General features: G+C 44.7%; 1 protein-coding gene across 1 annotated transcript in view; it reads left to right on the top strand.

Moving 5' to 3' along the window:
• Nucleotides 1–27,309, top strand: part of LOC146805830 (uncharacterized) — a 497,986-nt gene that overhangs the window by 135,032 nt on the left and 335,645 nt on the right. Inside the window, exon 3 of the mRNA XM_085623825.1 lies at nucleotides 404–471. Coding sequence (XP_085479951.1) covers nucleotides 404–471 — 68 coding nt within the window. The remainder of the gene's footprint in view (nucleotides 1–403; nucleotides 472–27,309) is intronic.

The raw sequence follows: 27,309 nt of genomic DNA, 5'->3' as shown, positions 1-27,309 counted from the left end.
ACAATCAGTGCCAACTCGGCAGTGGCAACTCTTCATTTGGCAGAGCACAACAGAAGCAGAAACTCAACCTAAGCTACTTCACGCATATCATGCGCATGTCATTTTGAGTCACAGGTTAAGCTTTATAGTGGCTGTTACTTTCGTCTTTAATATCCTCGTTCTCTGATGCTTATTTTGTATGCGCACTGGATGTATTGTTGCTGATTCCATACATTTAATACATCCATTTTATTATTTTTTAACATTAATACATGTGTGCATTAGCACAGTTACGTATTTATTTATTTTCTCATATGTATCTCCTTTTGATATGAAACATGTAAAAGATGTCTGTGACTTAAAGAAAAAAAAATAGTTAACAAGCTATTCCATTTTAACAGCATATTTCATGACCTTCTTCTAGTGTCTTCGAAAATTCCGGACAGCAGTTGTGGTTGTCCAAGTGATTCGCAATCTAATAAAGATGTACAGGTAAAATATTTAATTGATGTCCTTACTTATTATGTGTAGTAAGAAAACTAAGTGATGATGTTCATAGGACCTAACAAATAATTCTTCATTGAGGTTTAGTACCGAAACTCAGAAGAGGCTTCCACATGAAACGACAGGCAGGAAAAGCGAGAAGTCGAGGTCCCAACTGAAGTCTCTAATCTTGTGGTCCATAGTGCTTTCTGAGACATGTCTTGATCCTGCCCACCCTGAACCATGAGGTGCTATAGTCATAAATTGTCCATTGGGTCTTGCTCGGTATTGACCTTAAGAAACACAAAACTAGCTTTGCACCATCTCTACTAATATTATTTGAGTGGGCCAATATTTATACAGACAACAATGCACTGGGGATCTATGACATAAAATCTAAACCACAAATATCGGCCTACAGAAATATCGAGTTCAAAATATTGATGTTAAAAATGTCGTCTCTCTATGCTTATGATTGTAAGTACAATAATATCGAGCAAAAAATATTGTTTTACACCAATATTGAATAAATATATACAAACCTATCTGTATGTAATATATATATATATATATCTTATATAGTTAAAAATAGGACATATTAAATATTATACCATGCAACATTAATATAATGTAAATGAACTATTTTTGAATAATATTTAAAACTATATATAAATATATTCTTGAATAAACACACACACACATATATATGTATGGGCGTATGTTTATGTATTCAATTATCAAGGAGAGAGAGAGGACTAGGTAGTTAGTCCGTATCCCCAGGTTTGATACGTGTAATCAAAGAGAGGACTAGCCTATTTGTGAATAATACAGGACTCAGGACTGTATGAGAAAGGGGGAAACTATTAGTTTTCTTTATTAAGCCCTCACCCACCAACCTAGTTGGTGGCATGCTTCATCATCGAGCCCAACCAGTGACACCGAATGTGTCCCGGGTGTGCTTCTACGCCTGTATTACAGCAGAGCTGGTGTGTTGCTGAGTGTACAGTGTGAGTGACGTGAAAGTGATATTTTAAAAGCTATACAGTGGTCCCAGTTCCCAAGGGGGTAATTTTAATGTCTGGGCCTCTGTTAGCGTTAAACACAAGGCAATTGGATGTTAGTGGAGTGGTTATTAGGAACTCCTACATCCAAGGTGTGGTCTACATGTTTCAGCCAGGCCTTTTCTGTAAAACTGGCTTTCCTCAGGACCGTTGACTATGTGAAAGTGCGATCTATACTTTAAGTGAGTATGTGATCAGAAAATGTGGAGCACCCACTAAGGTGCTATACATGTGGGAGGGGATTCCCTCTCCAAGCATTACTGGACATACAACATGTATGACAAACAAACATACAGGGGTGAGTCTTTAGCATGGTAGCAGGAATCACAAAAATACATAATTGCCGGTAGTATTGTGCACTATAAACGATAAAAATGCGGCAATAGGTGTAACCGTACTGGTGGTGCGGTTATGGTGAAATACCGAAATCTACGCTGGTACGTGTGGTGGGCTAAATGTCGTAAGCACACACAAGTTGAAGGTGGATACACTAAAGGGGTATCCTCACGCTAGCGTTTTGCTGCAAATGCCCCTATGGAGAAATCCGGCAGAGGTTTTTACCCTGAAATGAGAAGGGGAAGGGCCCGTAGGCCGTTAGACCTGCAAGGGAAGAAAGGCTTACCCGGTCAAGGATGAGTTTGTGCAGTACTCACGACTCTGTTGGCCAAAACCTGCTGGAAACCTGTTGTTCTGTAGCGGATCTCCGAGGGAAATAGTCCCGGATCCTGCTGGTGCTTAAATATCATGTGCGGCGGATTCAGGTGTGGCTGGTTTCCGCCTGGTCAGAGTAGCGTCCCTGTAAGGGAAAACATGTGAGAGAGACTATGCGCGGTGGGCGCTGGGCGCGTAGTCATGGCAACCGAGCTCGGCTGAGTCACTGGGTGACGGTGCGCGTGGTGAAGGCGTCAGCGTGTTACCAGGGGGATGACACAGGAAGCTTGATATGTGGAGAGCGAAGGTGCACGAGTGCATTGGCGTCGCGCAAGGGGGCCAGAGCACCTGTGGTGCATTCTGGGGCCTAAATGTGGAAGTAGGTGCCAGTCTGTGCAACAGTAGGGAAAGTGTTGGACTAAGGAGGGATAAAAAGTACTTTTCACACTTCAGCCTGTACAACAGTAGAAAAAAGCAATGGACTCAGGAGCAGTAAAATGTATTATTCCCACTCCAGTCTGTGCAACATTAAAGATAGCGTTGGACTGCGGAAGGGTAAAATGTACTATTCCCAGTCCTGTCAGAGCAACAGTAGAGAAAGTATTGGACTGCCGGGGATACACTTTACTATTCCCACTCAGTTGGTGCAATAGTTGGGAAAGCATTTCACTCACGAAGGGTAAAAATTTCTATTCCCACCCCAGTCTGTGCATGCAAGAGTATGGAGAGCATTAGACTCAGGAAGGGTAAAATTTACTATTCCCACTCCAGTCTGTGCAGCAGTAGGGAAAGTACTTCATTTCAAACACATACCATATTTTAATAATTATATTAATTGAACAAAAATATAAAACTCTTAAAATAAAACGTATATGTATATACATTCAAAAAACAGTGAAACAGTTTGCATAATTATGAAATGTTTTAATAATTAATATAAAAAATGCTCTTCATTTATTATTTAATTAAATTCCCACACTATACTCCTACATACCTAGCAGCCCACAATTAAAATATAATTAAAGTAAACAATTGTAACACAATTCATTTTAAGTAATAAATAAAATATTTAATAATAAATTATTAATTAATTGTTAATTAATTATGACTTGAATGACTTCCCACCGCATCCCCCTGAAAACACAACAACCCACACCTAACTTCCTAACCTATATGCCTACAAACACAACTCACACCTGAAATATACCTTAAAAATATATTATTTACACAATTTAAATAATTATTTGCGAATGCAATAATTAATAATACTTTTTAAAAAACGTAATAAATTATTACGTAATTAACTTTTCACCCTATACCCCTACAAACGCAACAACGCACACTTAAAACATAACTTAAAAAATCTAGGGCCTGATTGTAATGTCGGATGGACTTTTGTCCGCTGACACCGTCTCAGTCCTGGGACCGACCGACCTCCGGTTGGCAGGCCGAACCGGCTAATCACAATGTGACTGAACACTGTTCGGTCGCATACTCCCATCTCTCAATGGGTGCTCGTGTTACTGCCGTGAACCGGCCATAACACAAGCTCCCATTGAGAAATGGGAGGTGTTGTTCATCCCTGCACCCCATGGCAGGCACCTCAAGGGATCAACATGGGGCCAGCTTGGAAACCATGTCAGAAACAGTGCATCGTAATCCCAAGGGCGGAAAGGCCCGCCCTGTGGGATTACGAGCCGGCTCCGACTGGCCAACGGGGTCCATTAGCCTGTCCTAAGCCAGCTGGAATGACCGGCTGGTTTACTTTCCGCCTGCCAGCATCATAATGCGGTGGTCAGAAAGCAAACCGAGCAGCCCATTACGCCACGAGGAAGGCTCCGAACGTCGGTCGGAGCCGATATGGGCTGTTTCGTAATCGGCCTCATAATATATACACAATTTACATAATTAATTATCAATTAAATATTTAATAATAAATTGATAATAATTGTTACTCAACTAACTACCCACCCTATACCCTTACAAACCCAATAACCCACACCTAAAATATTACTTCAAAAATACAATAGTTAGACAATTTATATAATTAATTATCCATTTAATAATGAATAATAAATCAATAATTATTGATAAAATATTACTTAATTAACTTCCCACACTATACCCCTATAAACACAACAACTCACGCTTAAAATATGTTAAAAATATAATATGTACACAATCTACATAATTTTCAATTAAATAATAGTTATTAATTAAAAATTGAATATTAATTAATTATACTTAATTAACTTCCCACCCTGTACCCCTGCAAACCTCACAGCCCACTATGATACTATATAATTTACTATTAACAATTACATTAAAATGATAAATAACTTAAAATTACAAACTCTATTTAAAAAACATTAACAATTATACAAACAATATATAACATATACAATTAAGATATGAATTAAAACACATAAAAAAAATAAAAAACGTTATTTTTACAACTATTTTATTAAAAATGATATTAGCAACACAGATTTTTGAAAACAATATTACTTTCCTTAACGATATATCTACATCACTATATTCATGTGTCATAAAACGCAATATTAATGTAGCTGAATATTTCTGACTCTATATTTTGTCCAATAACCCTGCAGTTTGAAGTGGATGATGCCAAAATTATATAGAAGTTCTCAGCAGATGGCAGGATCTTGGAAAAGCTTGCATTACATGTTAGGGCACAAACAAAAGTGACAATTTATGAGTTAGGATTTGTGACAAAATAAAGTTGTATTTGAGTATTGGAGACATTAATGTCATATTGTAAGTTAAACATGGCTAAAGAGGCTTTGCCACTGCAAGTTAGGCACTCAAGATCTATACACAAGCAAAACCTAAGGACAGCTGTTATATGCACTTCACTTTGCTGTGGACCCCAATACGCATGTCTACATCATTTAAACTATATTTAAATCTCAAACTTCAATGACACATTTTTTATCTTTTGAAAGACTAGGCCTTGTGGCCATTGCCACTGTGAATAGCAGAAGGCTTTGAGAACCAGACTTTGCTTTTGTAGGAGATGGCTGTAGTATATCATTGAAAAAGCCAAAACCTCGTTCGAAAAACTTTGAACGTTTCTGTTTTTTCTGCTCATAATAGTTTAATGTCCCTTTAAAACACAGTTACGTTGGAGAAATGCTTAGAAAAGAAACCTGGGAAAAATCCTGACATTGGACAGTTAGAGTTAGCTGAGCCTACCATAATCCAAACCTCTGCTATTCAAACTATAACCCTCAGCCCAGAATGTAATGTTTGTGCCCTGACCCTCGACATTGTGGTTAACATGGCCTTTGAACTTTGCAATGTAGTAATATGTGAAGTAATGTTCATTAGTGCTCTTGTTACAACACATGTGATTGGCTCACATTTATTGTTACTGGCACGGCCTAAATATTTGTACGTTTATTACTAACTTTTATCTACACAGCTGCATAATTGAGAGTATTACTAAAGCAAAGCCACCTCTCTATTAGAACATTGGAATGTTGGGAGCTCCACTGAAAACAATGGAGTGCTCGGTAGAAGCCCAGAGCTCCAACATTCCAATGTTTGTTCACAGCTGTTGCTGTGAACAAAAGGCCTCATGGAGCCCAAGGGTATTTCAACTAAGCCTGGGTGGAGTTCTGCTATGCGGAACTCTGCAAATTGCAAAAAAAACTCCACTGCGCTACGCGGAGCTCCGTGAGCAGCGGAGTGCGTTAGATAAATGCCGTTTGCTGTGATTTTCAGTGCCAGGTGCTTGTCTGCACTGTGCAATTATCACGAACGGCACCATGCACAGCGCAAGCGGGCGCTGTTTCCTTTCTGCTGCTTGAGTAGATTGTTACTTGAACGGCATCTTTCTCAACGCAAAGGGACGGTTTCTCAACGTGAGCGGTCGTGAGCATACGCGACCACTCGCAATGAGAAATATGACCGCCCGCGTTGAGAAATTTCGCTGGAAGGTTGATTTTCCACACTTGCGCTCACCAACTTCATGTTGAAGATTTCGAACGAGAAAAAATCTCGTAGGGTGGTGGATTTTCCTTGCTCGCACTCACCAACTTGACATTGACGAACGCGAGCTAGGAACAAAACTCCACTCCGCAACGCAACGCAAAGCGGAGTTTTGAGGAATTCTGCGAGCTCCACATAACGGGTATTGCGGAAAACGCTGCAAACTCCACGAGCAGAGCAGAGTTCACCGCCCAGACTTAATTTCAACCCCCTCGGGCTCCGTGAGGCCTTTGCTTTACAAATTAGAACATTTTGCCCTCTAGGGGCGGATTGTTCTAATAGTCTTAAAGCCCTCCGTAGCGGGCTCTACCGGCCATTAAAGGCCCGCTCCCTTGTTAAAGCCCCTCTCCGAACGCTGTTGTTGGCCTTTAATGGCCAGTAGAGCCTGCTACGGCAGATTCTAAGGCTATAATAGAGCTATTTTCAGTTTTCTATTTTGCATATAATGAAAAGCAAAGTCATCTGGTAAATAATGTCACAACCGTCTCAAAATCCCTGCAGACATCATCAGATAAATGAACATTCTGGAATGTCTATTGTTGGTGATTGTTAAGTTGCAGGACTGGGTGAAGAGGACTGTTTTAATGGTCTGGCTTGACAGCGCAGCTGTTGCAGGCAATGATGTGAGAACACCACGAGAGGGGCTTTGGCTCCGCCTACGTGTTGGGAGCAGGGGGGAACATGTTTTGATTGGACAGAAGTTGTATGTATCCACAAAAAAAGTATTTGCTCTCCACACACCGTTGATCATTTTATTTATCCAGCTGCTTGAGGTTTAACTTTCAGGGGCACACACTGCTAAATGCTGTTAAATTGTCTTAGATAACTAGATAATATATGGTAGTTTTGTGTGGCAGAAGCACAGATTTGGAGGAGGGCATTCATTAACCTACATGAATTTTTAGGTGTGGCTTGACCATGCAACTGTCACCGTACCTTTTAACCCACACGATTATTATTCTACAGTTCTTTTCTTCCACACAACCAGTGCTTAATTTGAGCCAGTGGTTTCCTGTGTTTGGCACTGGAACTTAGGGGCTGATTACGAAGGCAGGCAGGCATGAGTCTGCCCGCCATCGTAGCGGGATCGGGACCACCCGCCTGTCATGCGGCGGTTCCGCACCCCTGATTATGATGCGACTGCAGCGGTCGCATCTGGCAATTTAACATTGCCGTGGGTGCTGGTAGCTGCAGCACCCGCCGCGATGTTAAATGGCCATGTTGTGCATTTCCCTGCACAACGTGGCAGGCACCGCATGGTGCCTGCCACCTTGTGCATGGAAATGTATGGGGGTACCATGGGTACCCCTCCAGTGCACAAATGCTCCCACCCCAGAGGGGGCCCGTAACGGGCCCCCCAAAGCCAGCCTCCGCCAGCCTTTCCATGGCGGTTTAACCCCCATGGAAAGGCTGGCTGATGCCAGCATTGTGATTGGGCGGGCGGTGCCTACTGGGCACCGCCACCATATACTCGGTCAGATCCGCTCCGCCAGGCAATCGCAATGATTGCCTGTGGTAGAAGCGTAGCGGGCGCTCTTTGCGCCCGCCACGCTTGTGGCACGATTCCCCCCGACATCCAAATGTGGCGGGGAGAAATGGGAGCCACATAGCGGAGGGATTGCCACCTCCGTCCCGGCAGTGGCGGTGTCTCCGCCATCGTAATGAGCCCCTTAATATTTAGCACCAGCACTTATGACACTCTGCCACATGGTGGGACTGTCTACCTAAATTACAGATGACCACAACAACAGCAGTTTATTATTTCAATATACAATAATAATAACTAATACATGCCACCCAAGTCATTCTTATAGTTTTTGGGGCCTGGAATAGTATGAACTATCACACTTGTAAGAGTGTGATGGTTAGTAATTGTGTTGGTACCGTCATTGGCAGTGCTAGCAGGGGCAATGTATGGTGCAGACTGCAGTGACCTCCTGACGAGAGCCCTCGCAAGGATTGCTTTACAAATTAAGCACTGCGCACAACTGCACATCCATTCCAATACAATCTGGTTGTAATGCCTTACATTACCATACATCATTCTTTTACAGCCAGACCTAGCGGCATTGCCAATGCTTGTTTCTACAGTGGATTTTCCCTAACATTACTGAAAACCATTGCTCAACCCATTGTATGTTAAAGCGAAACAAATTCAATGGTTAGGGAATTGCTCCAGTTCATTTGTGCTGTATGTTATATTGGTTTCATTTTACAGATTGGACCTTTAGAACTGCTCTTCTCGGTTCATGATACATCAGACTCTTCTTGAGATAAAAGCATCTGCTGTGTGAGACAGTGTTATTTTAGTTTTATATCTGTTGAACATGTAAACCATTTCCTTTTGTTGTTTGGCTGTTGCAGTGATCACTCAGATTGGAAGGGCTTTCACTGAAGGCCTGGGGGAACAGCAGCCGGAAGTGATGCATCTCTCTGAAGTGTTTTGTGCTGAGCCTTCATACATCAGAACTATTGGCAGGAACTGCTAAACCAGTCCTACCAGGAAGTGTCCATTTCACGAGCCATTACTGATGATATAAGACATCAGGAGATCTTGTAATAGTAACCTAATCGATCTCTTATTGGCGTTATCTGTAAGCGCGATAAATCAGAGGCGAGCAGGGAATGCGACCCGCTGTACGGGAAGAGAAGTTCAGAAAATGCGTTTAATCGATGAAGAAAAATAACATGATTACGCAGAAACTATGGTTCTCTGTGCCACTTCATAGTTAATGTTGCCATTGGTAAAAACGCTGCCTAAGTTAAAAAACTGTGACTGTAACCTAAGCAAAAAAAAATGGTGTTTTATATAAGTGAAGGACGTGTTACTATGGTATTTTACGAAACATAAAAGGAGAAACACCGACGGACAATGTCAGCACAAGGACATGAGAAAAGACGAGAGCAGAGGGGCCAATAACTGCACACAATGTACATTGTCCATGTGGCCCTCTGTGCATTTTCGGATATGGATGGATTACAATGAAAACTAAAGCAATGCATATTATATGTTTTTGGCTTTTGGTTAAAAACAGCTTTAGCTGTTTGGCAGACCTCAGTTTAGCACAGCACACAAAATATTAACTGGGCTTTGGTCGACCCCCTTCAGTCATGGGTTGTCTTGGCTCTCTTCCTTCAGGCACTGGCATGCTGCACTCTGTTTCACCTTTTGAGATCTACTCGCCACATTTTGCAGATATTTTCTGTGCATTTACCACCTCTGACTTTCCCTAAAAAGGAGGTTTTTTGAAGCACAGTATGTAGTAAGATGGCCACCAGGTCAATGTCATGAAGTGACATCATTCTCAGTGGCGGTGCGTCCACTGGGGGCGTTGGGGCGTTGCCCCCCCACCCGCGCCCGCACCGTAAACTCTTGGTTTATTTAAGTTGAGTTCAGCCGCAGCGGCTCCGAGGGAGAACTGACAATCATGACTGTCACAGCATGACGTCGGACCGCCCACCCCCTTCAGAGTCTGAAGGGGGTGGGCGGTCTGGCGTCATGTTGAATGACAGTCATGATTGTCGGGGCAGGCAGCAGCACAAGCACAAGTGCGCATGAGTGGGGATGGTAGGCAATTTTTGCACCGTGCCCAGTCATGCGCACTGGTCCCTGCTCAGGCTGGCGCATGCCCATTAGGAGAGCGAACCTCGGTCTCATAATGGGCAGGCGGGCAAAGCGTGACACTGCCCTGGCCTGCTCTACAGCGCCAGGATTGGCTGAGAGGGGTTTGCTACTAGTACTTCCCAGCAGTGATTGCGGCTGTTCCACTGTTGGCGCCAGAACGGAGCGGACCCGAGGCCGGCGGCGCGGACCTGGTAAGGTAGGAATCTGATTGATTTTATTTTAAAACTCCCGGCCCCCTCCCCCGCGCGACACCCCCACTTCTCCCCTCGCGAGCCGACTCACAATCCAATATGTTGAGAACCGCTTGAGTTATCCATGATGGTTTATTTGTGGTTGTTGAATCTACATATGCATTTGTAGATCCCACTACCGATCAGTAAGTACACAGCATGAAGTACATGGTCCGCTGTCGTTGCCATGCAGGTTTTATGAGTGATATTGTGGGTATCAAAATGCTTTAAGGTGGCGCTCACCGTGATTAGGGAAGACATTGGAACGGGTTAGTGACATAGTGCATTACGCACACATTCTGCTCTGACTCTACATGACAGAGAACGATATGGACGTCGCTGTTGAGTTGGCACAAAGCAAAGACTCGATAGGTACGCGCTGTTGTATGCGGTGTCACTTTTGTTCGAATACACACATTTTTGGATGATTCAGACGTAAACAATCCAACTATAGTAATTAGGTTGGATCGGTAATAGTAAGCTCTCACAGGTGTTACTGCTGCATTGTTAATGCTAACTAAGTCATGTTTTGGAAGCGTTTGCAAGTGAATCTCTTGTGTACTGTTTGGAATCTACCTTCCTGGGCATGCATGGATGTTGCTCTGTATGACAAAGGTAACTTGAGAAATACAACTTATTTAGTTCGCCCACTTTTTTTTCTATGAAATATTGCTAAAAGTGCATACAAAATATCGCTTTCAATCGGTAAAAGAATTGCAATAAAGGTCGGTGCACGAAATGGATGAAAGACTGGCAAAGTCAAATGAAAAAAGAACATGTAATTCAAAGTCATGATGCACAAGTACTCTCTGAAAGCATGAAGCTGTGTTGGTTTTATTGATGTGCAGTCTGTTAGCATTCGCACTAAAGTGATGTCACCAGGGAGGATTGGAAGAGGTCCTTTTCAGGTATTCGGATTGGTGCCCTGCACTTTCTGTGAAATGTGACACACCTCTTGTGTTGTTGTTCATGTACAGGAAATGTACATTTTGTCTTACAGTTTCCATGGGAGCGCGCATGCGCACGCCAAACAAAAAACAGCGAGGAGAGGAACTTTAAATTGTGTTGCGGCTCCTCTGGAACAGGCGTTCTTTAGCCCTTCCTTATAGTGGAAGAAGAAGTTGTATTTTAATATGGTCCACACTTGAATACTTCGCGAATTAAGACCAGCGAGTGGCAGCGTTATTTACCTGTAACCTTCTTTACTCCGAGTCCAGGCCTTCCTCACTCTGAGCCTTACTTAATGAAGTTGAGTCTCACCCTGAAGAGAGACAGCTGTGCTACTCCATGTTCCATAATAAGGGCCCTCTTATTGCAACAGAAGGACCCTCCACCCACTCCACATACAGTTTGACAGGTTGTTACCTCTCAGGGCTGCTTTTGGGCAGCAGCCTGTTTTCATGCAAGGGTTTCTTGCTTCCTTTCCGCTCTGCTTTAGCAGGTGGGGTGCAGCACCTTAGTTTCAGGAGGGGCCCCAAGACTCGTAATCAGCCAGAGCAGGGCTGATCTGCACTAATGGGGTCCCCGGGCCGAGGAGCAGGGGGCTGCATCGTTTCCATTACAGAAACATTCTTGGGATGTGCTGAGGAGGCAAGGGGCTCAGGGGAAGGGGGTTTGTTGGCACGTGCTCTGTATACCCAAAGGTTTTCTGTCTTGGAGTTTGTTTTACGTTGCCTTGGGTCGATTGCATTCTATTAACCCCTCCCCTCCCTTGGCATAGACGGTGGCTCTCACAGCGGCTAGTTCTGGATGTGCTGTGCGTGAGCGCGCAGTGCTGTGCTTGTGTGTGTGTGCCTGAAGCTGGGCTGTCGCACCCTGGGCCTGGCTCTCCCAGGAAGGCCTCTCTGCAACGAGCGGCATAGGACGACATTGAACCCCGTCCCCATTGAACCCTGAAGAGTACACCGTCTGGCCACACCACCCATGGGCGCACAAGCCCGGCTGCAGCTCTGCACACGTCCAATAAATAAGGAGAATTAATATGTGCGGAGGTGCTGCTGTCAAAGCAGGCAGCCTTTCAGATGGCGCGTCCCAATGTCAGGAAACAGGGAACATTTACTGCGCGTAATCTCGTCAAGATTAATACAGATTGAAAGGCGCAGTGTTGCGTTCTCCGAGCCATGCACTGCCAGGGAATACAGGCGTCCTGGGGTCGACTCAACCGAGATCACCGTCTGCATTGCATTGCATTTAATAGGTATTATTAACAGCGCATCGTGGTGAATGAGGTGACGTCATATTGTAGACAGTTACTGTAGTGTTCATTGTGGGAAAGACTTTGCTGCATCTTCCCGCTGAAGTCATCGCATGAGTCCCAGAGAAGCTCCTCCAGACAGCCAGCACCTCGAATATTTGTTTATTTACGTACTTAATGCAGGGATCGCCAGGGCTCTCAAAGCCGAGTTAAGTGATATTCTTTGTAGCCTCGCTACCAGTTATACAACAAACATATAGAGGTATGGAGCCCACTTTATACAGCCTAAAAAGTTAGCATAACAAATAGCAGAAGGCAAATAAACAGCACTGTCACTCTTAACATTGCTGCATTCAAATAGATGCTTTAATGAAACCAGGGAGATGGGGAAAGAGGCTGCGTTCAAAGCATACATTTCTGCTTGGCATAGTTTATAATCGTGGGGGTTTCACCAAGTTAGTGTTCCTTTTATCTGCACTGGATATGAAAAATGTCCTGTGCGCCATGTGGCTTTTTAACTGTAATTATGGCGGCCGCACCTTTCGCAACGCTTGATGTTTAACGTTCATTCTTGTTTTGTGGGCACTAGATATGGAAAATGTCCTGTGCGCGATGTTTTACTTTAGTTCTAGTGTCACACGCGCTTTATTTGTTAATATGGCGGTTGTGCAAGGGGGAGTGAGTTGCTGGCTACTCTACTTTCTATTACCTTCTGTGTGGGGCCAAAGCTTGACTTCCTGATCACAATGGCTTTGCTTTACCTTTGTCACTTTATTTTGCACTTTTTACAAAGAGAGGAACAGAGAGAGATGGAGCTAAGCAGAGCCAGAATGAGAGAGTGTGGCAGAAAGAGAGAGGGGCATAACGGGTATGTTGAGCTAGAGAGAGAAAAAGAGGGACATAGGAAGTAAGACAGATATAGGTATGAGCATACGTACACAGTTATCTCTACTATAATCAGACACTGAAACAGACCATTGAATGTTGGAATGTAAAATCTTGTCCCGCTTTGGGGTAACTTAAAATTTTGTCTGCTACAGGAATTTTTAAATGTGAGAGAATGTTAATTTGCTTTGGCAAGTCATGCATTGTAGACTGCACTTAACACACATGAAATGACACATGGGAGGCCTGCTTTGGCAGTGAATTGGATCTGGAATTTCTGAGTTTGAGTTGCATGGTCAATATTTGTGTGTCACTTTCATAGTTATTTAGACTGTGTTTCTGTTTTATACTGTTTCTGCCTACATATTGAGCCACAGTTTTGGTTGATTTTGATTGCAGTGGCTCAATTTATTTGGTGATTCACAATTCCAATCATGGGTAAAACATGGCTTGTTGAACATAGATGAGATGTACTTGAAAATAATTGGATTGCGTATTGCAGTTCAGGTTTTCAATTTGACAAATCTTTTTACTTCTTACCACCGAAATATGAGTGTCTTCCTGGTCGAGGACCACACTGCTTTTTCTCTTATCTGTCTTGTATCAAGACCCTGCTGGACTATGGGGTGAAAGAAAGCTTGAATAAGCAGCTACCTATGTTATTTGACATCTCTTTATTAATGTAATAACTGCACTTTCACAAATACTTTATTAACCTTCCTGCTTTCTCAAATTTGCTTGAAAATGCACCATTTGTCCACTCGTTTTTCAAAATTTTCTCGGGGGGGGTAATCCCCCCGAACCCCCCTTAGGTTGTTCGGGCTCGCTCGCTCCGCTCGCTCGCTGCGGTGCAGTATGCCAATACTTTTATGCCCCACCACTTTCAAATGTCACCAGCCGCCACTGATCATTCTTATAAGAGGTGATAAGCCTTGTCTATGACGGTGCTAACTTTTTTGTATGCTGTGTATGCTGTGCTTCCCAAAGCCCTCTGACTCTCAGTGCATGTCTGGTGCATGCGTGGGCCTGCTCTGCTTTCCTTTGATCTCTGACACCAGTGCCTTCTACGTGTCTATGTTTGCGTGTGCTCTTCCTCCTTCTGTGCCCAGAACCTCAGTATATGTATGTATGTGGTAATTAATGTGAACCTAGACAAAAAGGAAGCATAGAGCAGTATAGTGTCAAAGGCAAGGTTACAGTCAGTGATTGATTGCAGGGGAAGTAGGGTTCTGAGAGTGGAAGTGAACTGTTACTTTTGCAGCTGTCACAGGCCGAGGCCTGCCTCTCCTCCCACAGCACAACAACCTAATAGCACTGCCAGCGCATGCCACAGTCCACTCCTTCTCCGGCATCCCAGACAGTCTCTGAGTGCAGCAGGCTGGCCAGGGAGGATGAGGTGACCACGATGCCGGAGCTGGAGCTATACATGAAAAGAGGCCCACCTGAGTCACTGCTTGATCAAGGCCTCATATTGCAACGATATGGCCAAGCCATCAGGAGCGGCTCCTCCCTATGAGTGGAGGAGCGTTTCCTCACCAACTAAAATGCCCCAAAAAAGCCCCAGAGATGAAAAATAATGGTAATAAAATTAACTTATTACCATTTTATTTTTCATCAACCCATCCCGAACCATGTGTCAGGACGGGACAGGGCCTGCTGAGTGGCAGCAAAAGGGAGAAGTGGTGGGCAGCCTGTGCACTTAAGTTTAAGGTGCGCCTGTCACTTTGCCCAACTAACTTGTGACTGCCAGCCAGACATGCGCACTTTCAAGCTCTCTAACCCAGCTGTCTTAGCAGCCGTGACCGCTGCAGGTAAGAGTGGTGGGGCCAGGTCAGGGGGAATTTCGAGAGACAACCACAAGGAAAAATTAAATAATTCATTTTACCTCATGGTCGTCTCTCGAAATCCCCCCTCACTTGGCCCCACCGCTCTTACCTTCAGCGGCTGCGACTGTGTCTTAGACAGCTGGATTGAGAACAAGCACAGGCCTCCAGTGCCCTCAGGAGCACCAAGAGAGGCCGCTCTCTCCAATCCTGGCACTTCACTCACGCTGGTTAATAGCACGAGGGAAGCACCAGGTTTGGTTAAGGGAGTTGCCTTCCCATCTAAGCAGCCACAACCCCTAAGGCGAGCTACACAGTGTCAAGTCTCACCCCCTCATTTCCTCCCAGAATGTTGAAGTTACTCGATGAAAACCTTACTTGCTCCATCTGCCTGGAACCGTACAAGGAGCTGGTGACTATGAACTGCGGACACAGCCTCTGTCAGAGGTGCATCAAGCAGTGCTGGGACCAGGAGCAGCAGGGGCCTGTGGGTGCTGTCTCTGAGCACCCCGTCATCAGTTGTGCCTGCAACTGTCCAGACTGCCAGAGGTCTGAACTCCAGAGGCCCCAGTTTGCCACCAGCGTTACCCTGTGCAGAAATACATGGTCATATTTCTTGCCAAGCTCAAGGTGATCTATGACTTTAAACTAGATTTTTGAGACACCTGAATCAGCCTGGGAATGGACCACCAAAACTATGAACCTCTGGCATCAGATGTCCTCGAAAGGCCTTACAACAGATCGCCATTATCGACCCCTCCCATCAAGTTACAAAGGAGGACGCGGTCATGGAGATACAGGAAGCACAACTGGAGCTTCCTTAGACCTGTACCGAGCACGACCCCATGGCAGTGATCATCCCTCTGGGGCCCAAGGAGTATGCAGCCTGAGCCCCTCAATCGGCAGCATAGGACTGAATCTTCATTCTAGCCTCAGCCTTGAAACCTCAGCTTGGTGTGGAGGCCTTACCTGGGCCTTATGCTGGCGTTTTGCTGACCCAGCCTCGTCAAGGCTAAATCTAGTTAGGTACCCCAAAGAATCCTGAATCAGAGGAGTACCTAAAGTGTGACTCTGCTAGTTTGTTTTTAATAGTTTGTGTTCTAGGGTGTTACAGGGTAACAGATACTTAATTGGGAGAAGTGTGGGGTGGGGAGTGTTGGGAGGGGAGGTTGTTTGGTTTGGTTTTGCTTTCAATTGTGTTTTCACTTTAGTCCATCTTTTACTCACCTACAAGGTAACACACACTTACATACTCCTTGCTGATGATTGCCACAGGCATCCACCACTTGGATTCTCCCCACGCTTGGTAATCTGAAATCCTCTGCTTGCTTCAGAATGGTCGCAAACGTATTTAATGGTGCATTTTAAGATTATGTTGTGGAACATCAAACACCTTTTGGATCTAATTAAAAGGTCTGCCGTCTTGAACCACACCAAAAGATTTATGCCCGAGGCACTGATTCTGCTGGTGGATGCCCATTGCCCCTTTTTGAGGCACTTCGTGTACAACTGTGTGTACCACTCAGAGTTTCTATGGCGGTTGCAGGGTATGACACTCCTCTTTCACAATTTGTTGCCATTGGTGGTGTCCTCACTGTTGGGGTTGCACAGAACCGGTTCATGGAAGTGGGGCGCCTCCATGAGAGCCATCTTTACAACTTTTTGAGTGTATAAATATCACCCTAGTCAACCTCCCCAGCACAGATAGCAATAAAGAACGCTATCCTTACATTCTCACCTGGGATTACAATAGACGGCGGGGAATTCAACACCTTTTCCTTTCCCGACCTTGACTTCTCCGGCTGCACCATGGTGAGCTGATTATCCTGGGTGAAGCAGCTCCGGACTTGGAAGGAATCCTTTTGACTATGAGACGCCTGGAGAATCTGGCACCCCAGGAACCAAAAACATGCACATACCTTGGCCTTGCATGGGACTCAACCCCACGCAGACATCCTCCTTCTCCTCGCCACGGATCTCCTTTGGCTGAAGGGGGCCACAATACTTCCACAGGGCATTTCTGTTTACTCACACAGCAAAGGCCACTTTGAGGCAACAGGTGTGGCCCAAGGCCCCCTTTGGCATCTCAGTGCCTGCATCTTGTTGATCCTGCCTGCCTGAGTATTTTGCAACTGAACTCCAGGCCTAACAGCGGAACAGTGCCCCCCCTCCCCCCCGGACATTAACATTATGAACGACGGAAAAGGCCACTCTCAGGGGGGTGGGGTAGGGGAACCGTAGAAGGCAGGAGTAAACCAAACTTAGACAGATATCCACCCCCAAGCACCACAATCTGGATCTCAAAAACAGATTGCAGTTAATCCAATAGAGATCCTCCAAAGAAAACTTCAAATCTCTAGGGCTTTACTGAAGCAGGTCTCTCCTGAGGAGGCCAAGCAATGATGAATGTCCTCCCTCCAATGCATCTATGAAGTGTAAAAGATAAAAGCGGAAACTGCTGTATTGGCTTACCACCAGAGTAATTGCATCTAGGATTGTCCCCAAGATAGTATAGCTGCCTGAAGTCCACAGTCCAATGGGGGCGGGTATTGATGCAGCCTTTGTGGACTACTATTGTGTGTAGCATGCCTGGTGCCCCTGCCCCCAGAGAACTACCCCATTCTTAATGACATTCCCTTACCAAGGCTCTCAACAATCCTCCATTCTGAGCTGGAGGACCCCCTGCCACTTGAAAAGATCGTTGGAGCCATCACTGAGATGAAAAAGGGGTTCGCTCTAGAATATTACTGGAAATTCCATGACTGGATGAGCCCTCGTCTCCTCTTGTCTCAGGAGATGAGCCTGAGAGAGCTGAACATCAAAGCCAGGCAGGTGGAATCCTGCAGTGATGGTGACAGTATTTATTCCATGCCGTCTGACATGAGGGTCTACATACCCAAGGGTCTGGTGGTGGGAGATTACATAGACAGATCGTTTAAGGACTATGAAATTGCACTCCAAATGCACAAGGTCCCTGAGGCAGATTGGGGGGCTAGTCTTTGGAGATATATCTTTAATGAGGGGAGGGACACTCTACTGGCCCAAGAAGGGAGTGAGAGGATGAGGTATCCCCCTCATGAAGGAGGCCCTAATCAGAAAGCTTGGTCTGACCCCAAATATAGACACATTTTCAGGGATAGTCAGAAGATTTCCCAACAGACCTGGGTAGCTTGTGTGGATTCATTTTGCTAGGCACTGGATGGGCAGTGAGGTAAAAAGATAATCAGGGGCTGCATTATTTGTTTGCAACAGAGCATATGTTCAGTCTTTGCTTTCCAGATCTGCGCCAGCACTTTGTTGATAGTAAGCTCACTGATCCCAGAGAGTTTGGTAATGAGGTGGACTGCTGGGTCAGCACCAGGGTCCACAGGAAGCTATCTGGGAGGATCACCACAATCATGGCCAGGATACTCAGCAGAAGAAGGAGGTGGGACGAAAAGAGCAAGACGTTCTCTAAAGGGCCCCAAAATAGTTCTGTGGATCAGAGTTCCCAGCCCCTTGCTGAAAAGAAAAAAATGGTTTCCTGCCAGTAAACCTGCAGGGAAGGCTCCTGTGAAGTGCTATGAGTGCCAGCAGGGAGGACACTACAAAGGGGGTGCCAAGTGTCCCAAGCCCTTAACCGTTGGGCGATCACTGAGATTGGCTAGTGTATTGCTTGGGGAAGAGATTGACCAAGATAGTTTTGGGGAGAGTGTACAGTTGACCCTAGTGTCCCTGGATGATGGAGAAATGGTACAGAAAACCCACATGCCTGACAATACTAGGAAGTACAGTCAGTTGGAATCCATCAATGGGCAGAGGGCAGAGGCTATGAGAGACGCAGGAGCCAGCATGACTACCATCAGTTGTCATCTGTTGTCTTCAGAGCAGGTAGTCCTCAACATGTTCCATCAAGTTGTTGCTGCTGACAACCATGATAGACACGGCCCTGTGGCTCTGGTTCCCTTTGAGTGTGGGGGGCGGGTTTTAGGTCTGCTGAAGTTTGCTGTGAGTCTGTCCATGCCTGTGGATTGTTTGCTAAGCAATGACCTGTAGGACACCATCTTCAAGGAGGTAGAGCTCAGGTCACACTTGGAGATGATGGGGTTGCCTGAGTGGGTGTGCTTGACCAAACGGTCCATGGCAGCTCCTGAGGGTCTTCAGAAGGACCTGGAGCCTGGAGGAATGGCCCAGGTACCTGCCAAAATGAGAAAGGGTAAGGTGAGTGGGAAACCAGCTCCTGAAATTTCCAAGTTCAGCGAGAAGGCAGAACCTGAGGTGACACCCTGTACCTACAGGGAAAGAAGTGGCTGAAGTGGAGAACCAACCTGAGCTGACCAACTGGCAGCAGGAAGGGGGCCTCAAGAATTCTGCAAAGAGCAGAACAAGTGCTCTACTAATGTGGGTCTTTGCCAGCAGGATGAGACCCAGGCATCTGGTGACACGTCTGGTTAGCACCTGATCTACTGGGAGTAGGATCTCCTGTCGAGTGAGCCTAAGGTTCCTGAGCCTGGTGCAACACGTAATGAGAGGACGTTGTCCTGAGTTTTGGACAATGGTGGTGCTCACCCTGAAAATGGGACTTCTTGGTATTATCGAGGTCCTTGGGGAATCCGGCTATGAGCGCACACTAGTGGAAGTGACCACATTAGTGGCCAAGTGGGACATTGCTCATAAATGTAAATCCCCCCAACCACTTACCCCAGCAGAGTGGCGAGTAAGATGGATTGTTGTGCCAAAATGGAACAACCAATAAACTAGTCTGGGGTTGCTCACCGAATGAAATCAAGATTTGGGGCAGGTGGTGGTCGTATTAATAGACTATTGTGCAGGGAGATGCAGATAGTGCGTAATGGTTACTGCTATGTTCCGCTTGCAATGACTGTGCTGTTTGTTTGTTACCAAGAAAACAATCAAATTGGTTTATCTGAAAAATGTCACCGCTAGGCTCTAAATAATTCTTCCGGCAGTGTGCATTATATTTAATACGTTTTACATGTCCCGGTAGTGAAAAACTCCCAAATTCATTTTTCACTACTCTGTGGGTAACCTTTTCTATAGGATAACATTGGGTTACCTTATTACATTTAATAAGTGATAACTTTTATTTGGGAGCAGGGTGAAATTTTGTGTTTGGTATCTAAGGAATCGTCATTTAATATCCTCTTTAATGGTAAAGTCAGATTTTAGGTCAAAATTCCGAAAATGTCACTTTTAGAAAGATATACAACAAACACAAGGGCTGACTCATACACCCATACTGGAACCCGGGTCAACTTATAGAACACACACACTGGTCCCAAGGGTCATATTTTTTGCAAAGATCGACCATCCCCATAGTACTTAATTCACCATGGATGTGGTAGTATAAGAATAACATTCACAATAGGCCCAGAAAACATTGTCAACATGATATATTTTTCACATGTTATTATCACAACTTTGTGGCAACAAAATTGGCAAAATCAGTGCAGAAGGAGCAAGGTGCAGAAAGTGCTCAGTGTAAACAAATATTTACAAATAAACATCCGAATAACACACAAAAAGTGTAATTTCAACAGGAGCATATCAGTTTTTTAGGTATTGCAGACTGGATAACTCTGTGGGTATGCTAACAGTTCACCCCAAAGGGGACTGAGCCACAGGTCTCATCAGGACAGCACCAACTACAGAAACAAAGCCCCACGACTGCTAAACACTAGATTCAATCTCAGAGACAGCCGTCAAGACAATAAAGCCTCCGCTCATAAGATACAGGCCTTGTGGCAGATGAGGAATCTGTGTCTAGTAGGTACCAAGTTAACCAATGCAGTGAACCCCGGATCAGTTCCCTTCAAGTCAAAACGTCAACATACAGTTTATCCAGTCTACCATACCTGAAACACTGATATGTTCTTGTGGAAGTTGGAGTTATTGTGGATGTCTTGTGTTATTTGGATGATAATATGTATATATGTAAATATCTGTTTGCACTGAGCACTTTCTGCACCTTGCACAGTCAGCACTGATGTTTCCAATGTTGTTGTCATAATGTTGTGAAAATAGAATGTGAATAATATATCACATTGACATTGCTTTTGAGGCCAATAGCTCATTTATTGATAAACTACCACACCCATAGCAGATTAAGTACTAATGGGGTGTGAAATCGGTTCCATAAAACTTGATCCTTGGGACCTGTATATATGTTCTGTACTTTTAGAAAGTTGTTGTTTTCTTGCCCTATCCATTTGGTTCCTCCAGCCTGTTCCTGGGTCACATGATCAGGTGTAGTTGAGAGTTGGCCTCTGTGTATTCCTCCTGGACAGTATCACAAAAGGGGGTCGGGGTGTTGACAGGATGCACTATCCTGACTTGATGAGAGGGCCGGAGCAGTCACCAGCCATACTTCAAATGCACAGCCTCAACTCACCACACAAAATGCTTCACACTAGCCTATTGTGTCTGGAGATAGACTGGAACCAGGGCAAGGAGTCTAGAAATTCAAGATACCTCTGTAAGGGGGAGACTCCAGAGGTTTCTTCCACTTCAAAAACCCACTCGTGAGTACACTCCTGGACCTACGAATACTACAGAAGGACTGCCATTCTGCCAGAGCACTACCATACTGCAAGAGGATTGCCATGCTGCTTGAGGCCTGCCCTGCTGTCTGAGAAGGAAGACTGGACCTTCACCCTTCATCCCAGATTGAAGTGGCTAAGTGAATCCAGGGGTCAGCTGACTGACCTGCTGTTTTGAGCTAGAGGGACTCAACAAGCTCCAGATATCTCCCTGCAACTGCCCAGCTGACCTGCTGTATTGGACCTGCCTGAAACCTGATGGCCTCTGCTGGACTGAGTTCCTAATCCACAAGTGGTGCCTTACAGGCCCTGGACACTTGGTGTGGCAATGATTGAGCTACTCCTAGAAGGAAAGGAGAAATCCTGAAGTTTCGGGTGCTTCACAACGGCGAACGCGCTGTTCGTGGCAAGATTTTGACACCCAGTTTGCTCTTTGCTTAACAGTGATGACAAATCGAAAAGTACTCCCTATTCCTCGTGGTCTCCTCCACCATGAACTAGACTTTTTGCCCTGGACCTTAAAAAGGTCACTTTTTCAGCTGGACTAACCTGGTCTCTATATCCGGCCCACACTCCATAACAGTCGGCCTAAACTTGTGACTTCTACCGATTATCGCACGACCAGATAACCTTGAGTGGTTTCTTGCGCTTTTAGGCACTACACTCACATTACATCTTTCAAATTGCATATCTCTGGTTTTACTGATTGGATTTTTGTTGTTTTGGTGTCATATAATGTGTTACATTTTATTCTATTATCTAATTATTTGATGGTTAAGATTATTGTGAGCCCTTCTCAAGCAACTACCAGAATCTTTGTCAGGGTGAACCACAAAAAGCTGCTAAATGGATCAGCAGCGAAAGGTAGCTGGCAGTGTCCCAGGAGAAGGCATCATTATCAGAGAGCTGCTGGATGAAGTTGTAGGGAAGATTTCCTTTTTGGGACTTAGGGCCCGATTTAGATCTTGGTGGTACTTCCACCGCCCCTCCGTGGCGTCGGTTTCAAGTACTCCGTCAAGTTGACAGTGACCTGCCCGCTGTGTTTAGTTGTGTACTGGCTCTGTTGACTCCATTGCCGTGTTCCTGGCGGTATTCAGCGGAGCCAATTTGGATGTCCCCATTGTGCTGGCGTAGTCCCAGTGGCAATTTGCTGATGAAGTGAGTCCCTGGTGGAGTGGAGACTGGTAAGTACAGCTTATTTTCGTGTCAATTCACATATATGTTGTATGTGCCACAAAAACATATGTAGGTAATGTGTCATGCCCCTTTTTGTTACATATTGCATTCCACACACACAAGATAAACAAATGCTTGACAGCAACAACAACATAAACTACGTGTCAATAGAGGTGTGTTCATGTTATCTTGATAAGTTGTAAAATGAACACTACTGCACTACACATAAGAAACAATTGAATGTAAGAACAATGTAAAAAGACACAAGGCTTAAGCGATTGTCAACACATGATTCATAGAAAGGCAATTGTAAACATTGCCCACCTTAGATCCGGGAAACAGCGGAGTCATTTGGCTTCATGGTGTGGTCGTAGCAGCAAAGGAGGGGCCTGGATGATTGAATACAAGTTGGAAACAGAAGTGGTAAACAATAAAAAAGGCAAGTTCTTACCTCCTTTCCTTCGATTCTGTCAGCTTAAAGTAGGAGTTATTCCCACCACAGTTGCCTCAACGGAAAGCCAAATCATGATTAGGTTGGCGGTCATCTTGACTGGACTCATGCTGACAGCCGCTTCTACCTATTGCGCCATCGACGCAGGAGAGAATTACAGTCGGTGGGACTCTGGCAATCTTTCATCCACGGACCGGCAACATCTAAATTGAGCAGGAAGACTGCTAAGTAGGCGGACAGTGAGTCTGTTGAAAAAGTGACAGCAGAACCATTACCGCCAAAATCTAAATCAGGCCATTAATCTCTTTTTTTGGAAGTCAAAAGTCTCCAGCAGGACAAAGCTACAGGCTGTGCCTAATGAGGGCTCCTGGAGGTCAATACCCTTCCAATGAAAGGAATGCTTCATAGAAGAATGTTGCTGGAGCTACCACAAAATCAGGCCAACTGGCAATGCACCTCAGGTGGATTGGAAATCCTAGTCTCTTTTCGGTTCTCAGAGCACTTTTTGGCACAAAAATGTTTTAAGTTCTAAGTTTTGAATTTGGGATATCTGGGTGCCTTTAGCACCACTTCCAAGGGTCCAGGACTGGATAGGTGCCATTTGGAGGGTCAGAACTCACTCAAGGTGGGTACAGGTGTGGGTTTAGGATGGTTGGAGCCTTTTCTGTCCCCGAGGCTCTGATCAGGAGGCCAGCCCTGGGCTCAATCTGGTGGTCCTGGGTTCAAGCATAAAATCAGGTTTCAAGCAGCAGGGCAGTGTTTGAGGGCACAAGGCAGAATTCAGGCTTAAGGGCAGTCCTCTTGAAGAAGAACCGTAGTCCTCTGACGTACACAGCATGCCACAGGTAGTAGTGCAGTCCTATGAGAGTCCTCCAGAGGTCCAGAAGTGAACTGAAGGGTGGGTCTGAGGGTCCTAATTGTATATCTGGTGCAAGCTTTGAAGTGGAAGAAATGTCAGGAGTCCTCCACCCACACACATGGTGTTGGAATTTCCTTCCTCTCTTTTGCGGTCCTAAGATGCCTAGGGGCACAAAAGACTAGTGTAAAGTTGTATGTGTATGCAGCCTCTTTAAAGTGCAAGTGGGGCTTTGCACAGCCCCACTTCGCCCATCCTGGGGCAATGTGTATATTTTGCTAGGTCGAATTGAGAGTTTCAAACTGCACACAGGCTGCAATGACAGGTCTGAGATATGTTTTAATGGACTACATAACTGGGTGGCAGAATAAGTGCTGCAGGCCTACTTGTAGCATTGAATTACAGGCCATGGGTATATAATATACCACCTTACCAGAGATTTATAAGTACCTTAAATATGCCAACCAGGTACAAGGCAATGTTATCATGTTTTAGAGCTTGAGCACAAATGCTCTGGTTAGCAGCTGTAAAGTGTACATAGTCCTAAGAGCCCACAAAAACGAGTTCTGGAAACAAGAACGGTGAAGGCAAAAAGTATGGATGTGACGATGCAGGCAGGGCCAAGTCCAACACGCATCAAGTGCTTGTACATTCTTTGTGACTATCCATGTACTCTCAATAGTAGACACGAGTGAGATGTTCAAAACATTGGCTGTGTGGAAGGGGTTGAATGAGCAATCATTTTTTTTGAATATTGAAAATGTGTGATGCAGTTGCTATGGTGATGATAAATCCACATGGAGGAACTGAATATGATTCCTAGGTTTCTATCAGAAGAAGCAAAGAATAATTTTCTGAAGGGCAGTGAATAGATCTTGTTGGGATGGTTGGTAGAATGGAAGGAGAAAAGAGAAATTATGTCTTACATAAATTCTACTTGAGGGCTCATGAGCCATATATTGGCCAATGGCACTGGGGCAGTTCAACATTTGAGACTGAAGGAGCGCTGAAATAGTTAGGAATGCAAAGTATGGGAATGGTGTCATCGCCAAACAGGTGACAAGATAAACCAAATGATAGGCCTACAGAGATGGTGTAAAGAGAAAAAGGAAGATGACCTAGAACAGAGCAGATGCCAACCGGTAGTGGAGTAAAAGAGGAAAGATTGGAGTTCAAGGTGACTGAAAAAGTGACGTTTGGAAGACAGAAGGAGATCCAGTTGAGTGCAGAGCCAGTGATGACAAAAATGTTTACGGAAGAAAGGAGATTGCATAGGTAAACAGTATTGAATACCGAAAAGATATCTCGAAGTATGAGGATTGATGAATGGCAATTATGATGTGCTGACATGACAAAGTTCAGTACAGGTGTAGGCAGTTCCTTAGTAGTAAAGAAAACAGACCCCTGTTGGTAAGGATTGAGCAGGTTATTCGAGGAGTGATATAATGCTAAAAGGCCAGGGCCTAGACGTACTAAGGCTTTGCCCCTGCTCTAGTTTGAAGCAAAGTGGTCCAAAGCTGTAGCAGTGATTTATTTTGTAAAGGAAAATCTTTTTGCTCTGGAAAGGTGCCCCGTTCCTGACACCAAATCCACATTGGGCTGCTTTATATCAAGAACGTGTTACTGGGGCGGATCAACACAAACACCCATTGGTTTTCATGCAAAGCGTGGCCAAGACAGCCGGTCCAAACTTTGCATCAAAAAACTAACACCTATTAAAGCACCTGCAAAGGTGTCAGACCCTTCTGTGCTTGTCTCTGTATGTGGAGTTTGATCTGCACCGGTTTGCTTCCAGGACAAATCCTGCCTAAAGCAGTGCATACTTCCCCATGTGCATTGGCATGTCGCTGTGTGCACTAGTGCAGGGGATGATGCCTGCTGCAAGCCAGTCTGCACATATGGTGCTATGTGTATTAACCTCATGCAAGGCAGCTTTTGAATTCTGGCTCCAGATGTTAAAATCCCTTTTGAGAATGAAGGGCTATGGGGCCAGGGAAGGTAACTGAAGGGATGGGGTTGTTCGACTTAGGCTATATTGGGAAAGGTAGTGCTACATCAGATTTGAAGAATGAAAGGTAAGTCCTAAATATGATGGAATGGCTGAACAGAGGTTAGACAAAGCAGAGACTTGGAGTTGAGAGCAAAGGGTTTGATCATTTGAGAGCTGGAAATAAAGAGAGCTTGAATAATAGGGTACAGTATGCGAGATGTGTAGGTTATGATCAGGTAATCAAATGAGTGCATTGGGGAAGAGGTGGAGCAGAGAGAAGGATGGCAGGGGCTTCTCTTATAGTGGTAGTTTTAGAGGAGAAATAGTAATCAAAATGTGTTGTTTGGCGGGGGAAGTCAGGTGGTATGTGTGGTTGGGGGAGTGGATTTTGAAAGCCAGTTTATGTTGATGGGATCTATTTGACGTAATAAGATTGTAATTTAAACATCATTGACTAAGCATTATCTAGAGCCAGGGATGATTACCTAGGACGTGGTTATTGGTCTTGAGACCTATTTAAGTTTTATTCTTTTGCCATTTTCGGACGACTTCACATCTCTTGGTTTTCTTAGGGCAAATGTTAGAAGAGATCCAGTGTTGTGAGCATGCCTTCTGGGGAGAATGCACTTACAGAATAATATGACTCAAAATTGATGATTTAAGGCAATTGTAAAATGATCAAATGATGTGAAGTGCTGAAGGGATGGGATCATTGTGGATTTGGTTCAGAAATTTTGGGATGGAATCTGGAGACTTTTCTCTTGGAAATAAGGGTGAAGAAAATAGGGCAGATCCTTATATCGATAATGGTGTCCAGTGGTGTCAAATGGTGTCAATATAGGTTGCAGATGGGGCAGTTCTAAGTCAAAAGTGCGTTAGTGTATTTCACATCAGAATAATATCCAGGATTTATGTTGATTGTGCGTGGTGCAGTATATGTGTTAATCAGCGACCGGTCATATAGAATTTGCAAGAACAGAGTGTGGCAGATTTAAGTCCAAAGATATAAACCATAGGAGCTAGTAAGTCAAGTACTAAGTCCAGATCATCAAGGAAGGAGCACATTGTAAGTAGTAAAGGCTCACAATGATGACTTTAAATGGGGTGATGACTCGGAGGTGATGAGAAAGTGTTTGCTGCCAGTGTAGGGATGGTTGTGCATGATTTGTTGAGAGGAATACCCGCTTCTCTTCCTTTGTGGTCTATTTGTTTCATGTAGCAGAAGGTAGCATGATTAGTCGCTAATGCTACATGTGTGACAAAAGCGCTTGGATTCAACCCAGGTCTCAGAAAGGGCAGTCAAACATAAAAAGAGACATGACAATCAAAGTCCTCTGTGCTAAAGAGTTATT

This window comes from Triturus cristatus, chromosome 8 (assembly GCF_964204655.1).
Source record: "Triturus cristatus chromosome 8, aTriCri1.1, whole genome shotgun sequence".
Taxonomy (NCBI): domain Eukaryota; kingdom Metazoa; phylum Chordata; class Amphibia; order Caudata; family Salamandridae; genus Triturus; species Triturus cristatus.
This window is presented reverse-complemented; position numbering and strand designations above follow the sequence as displayed.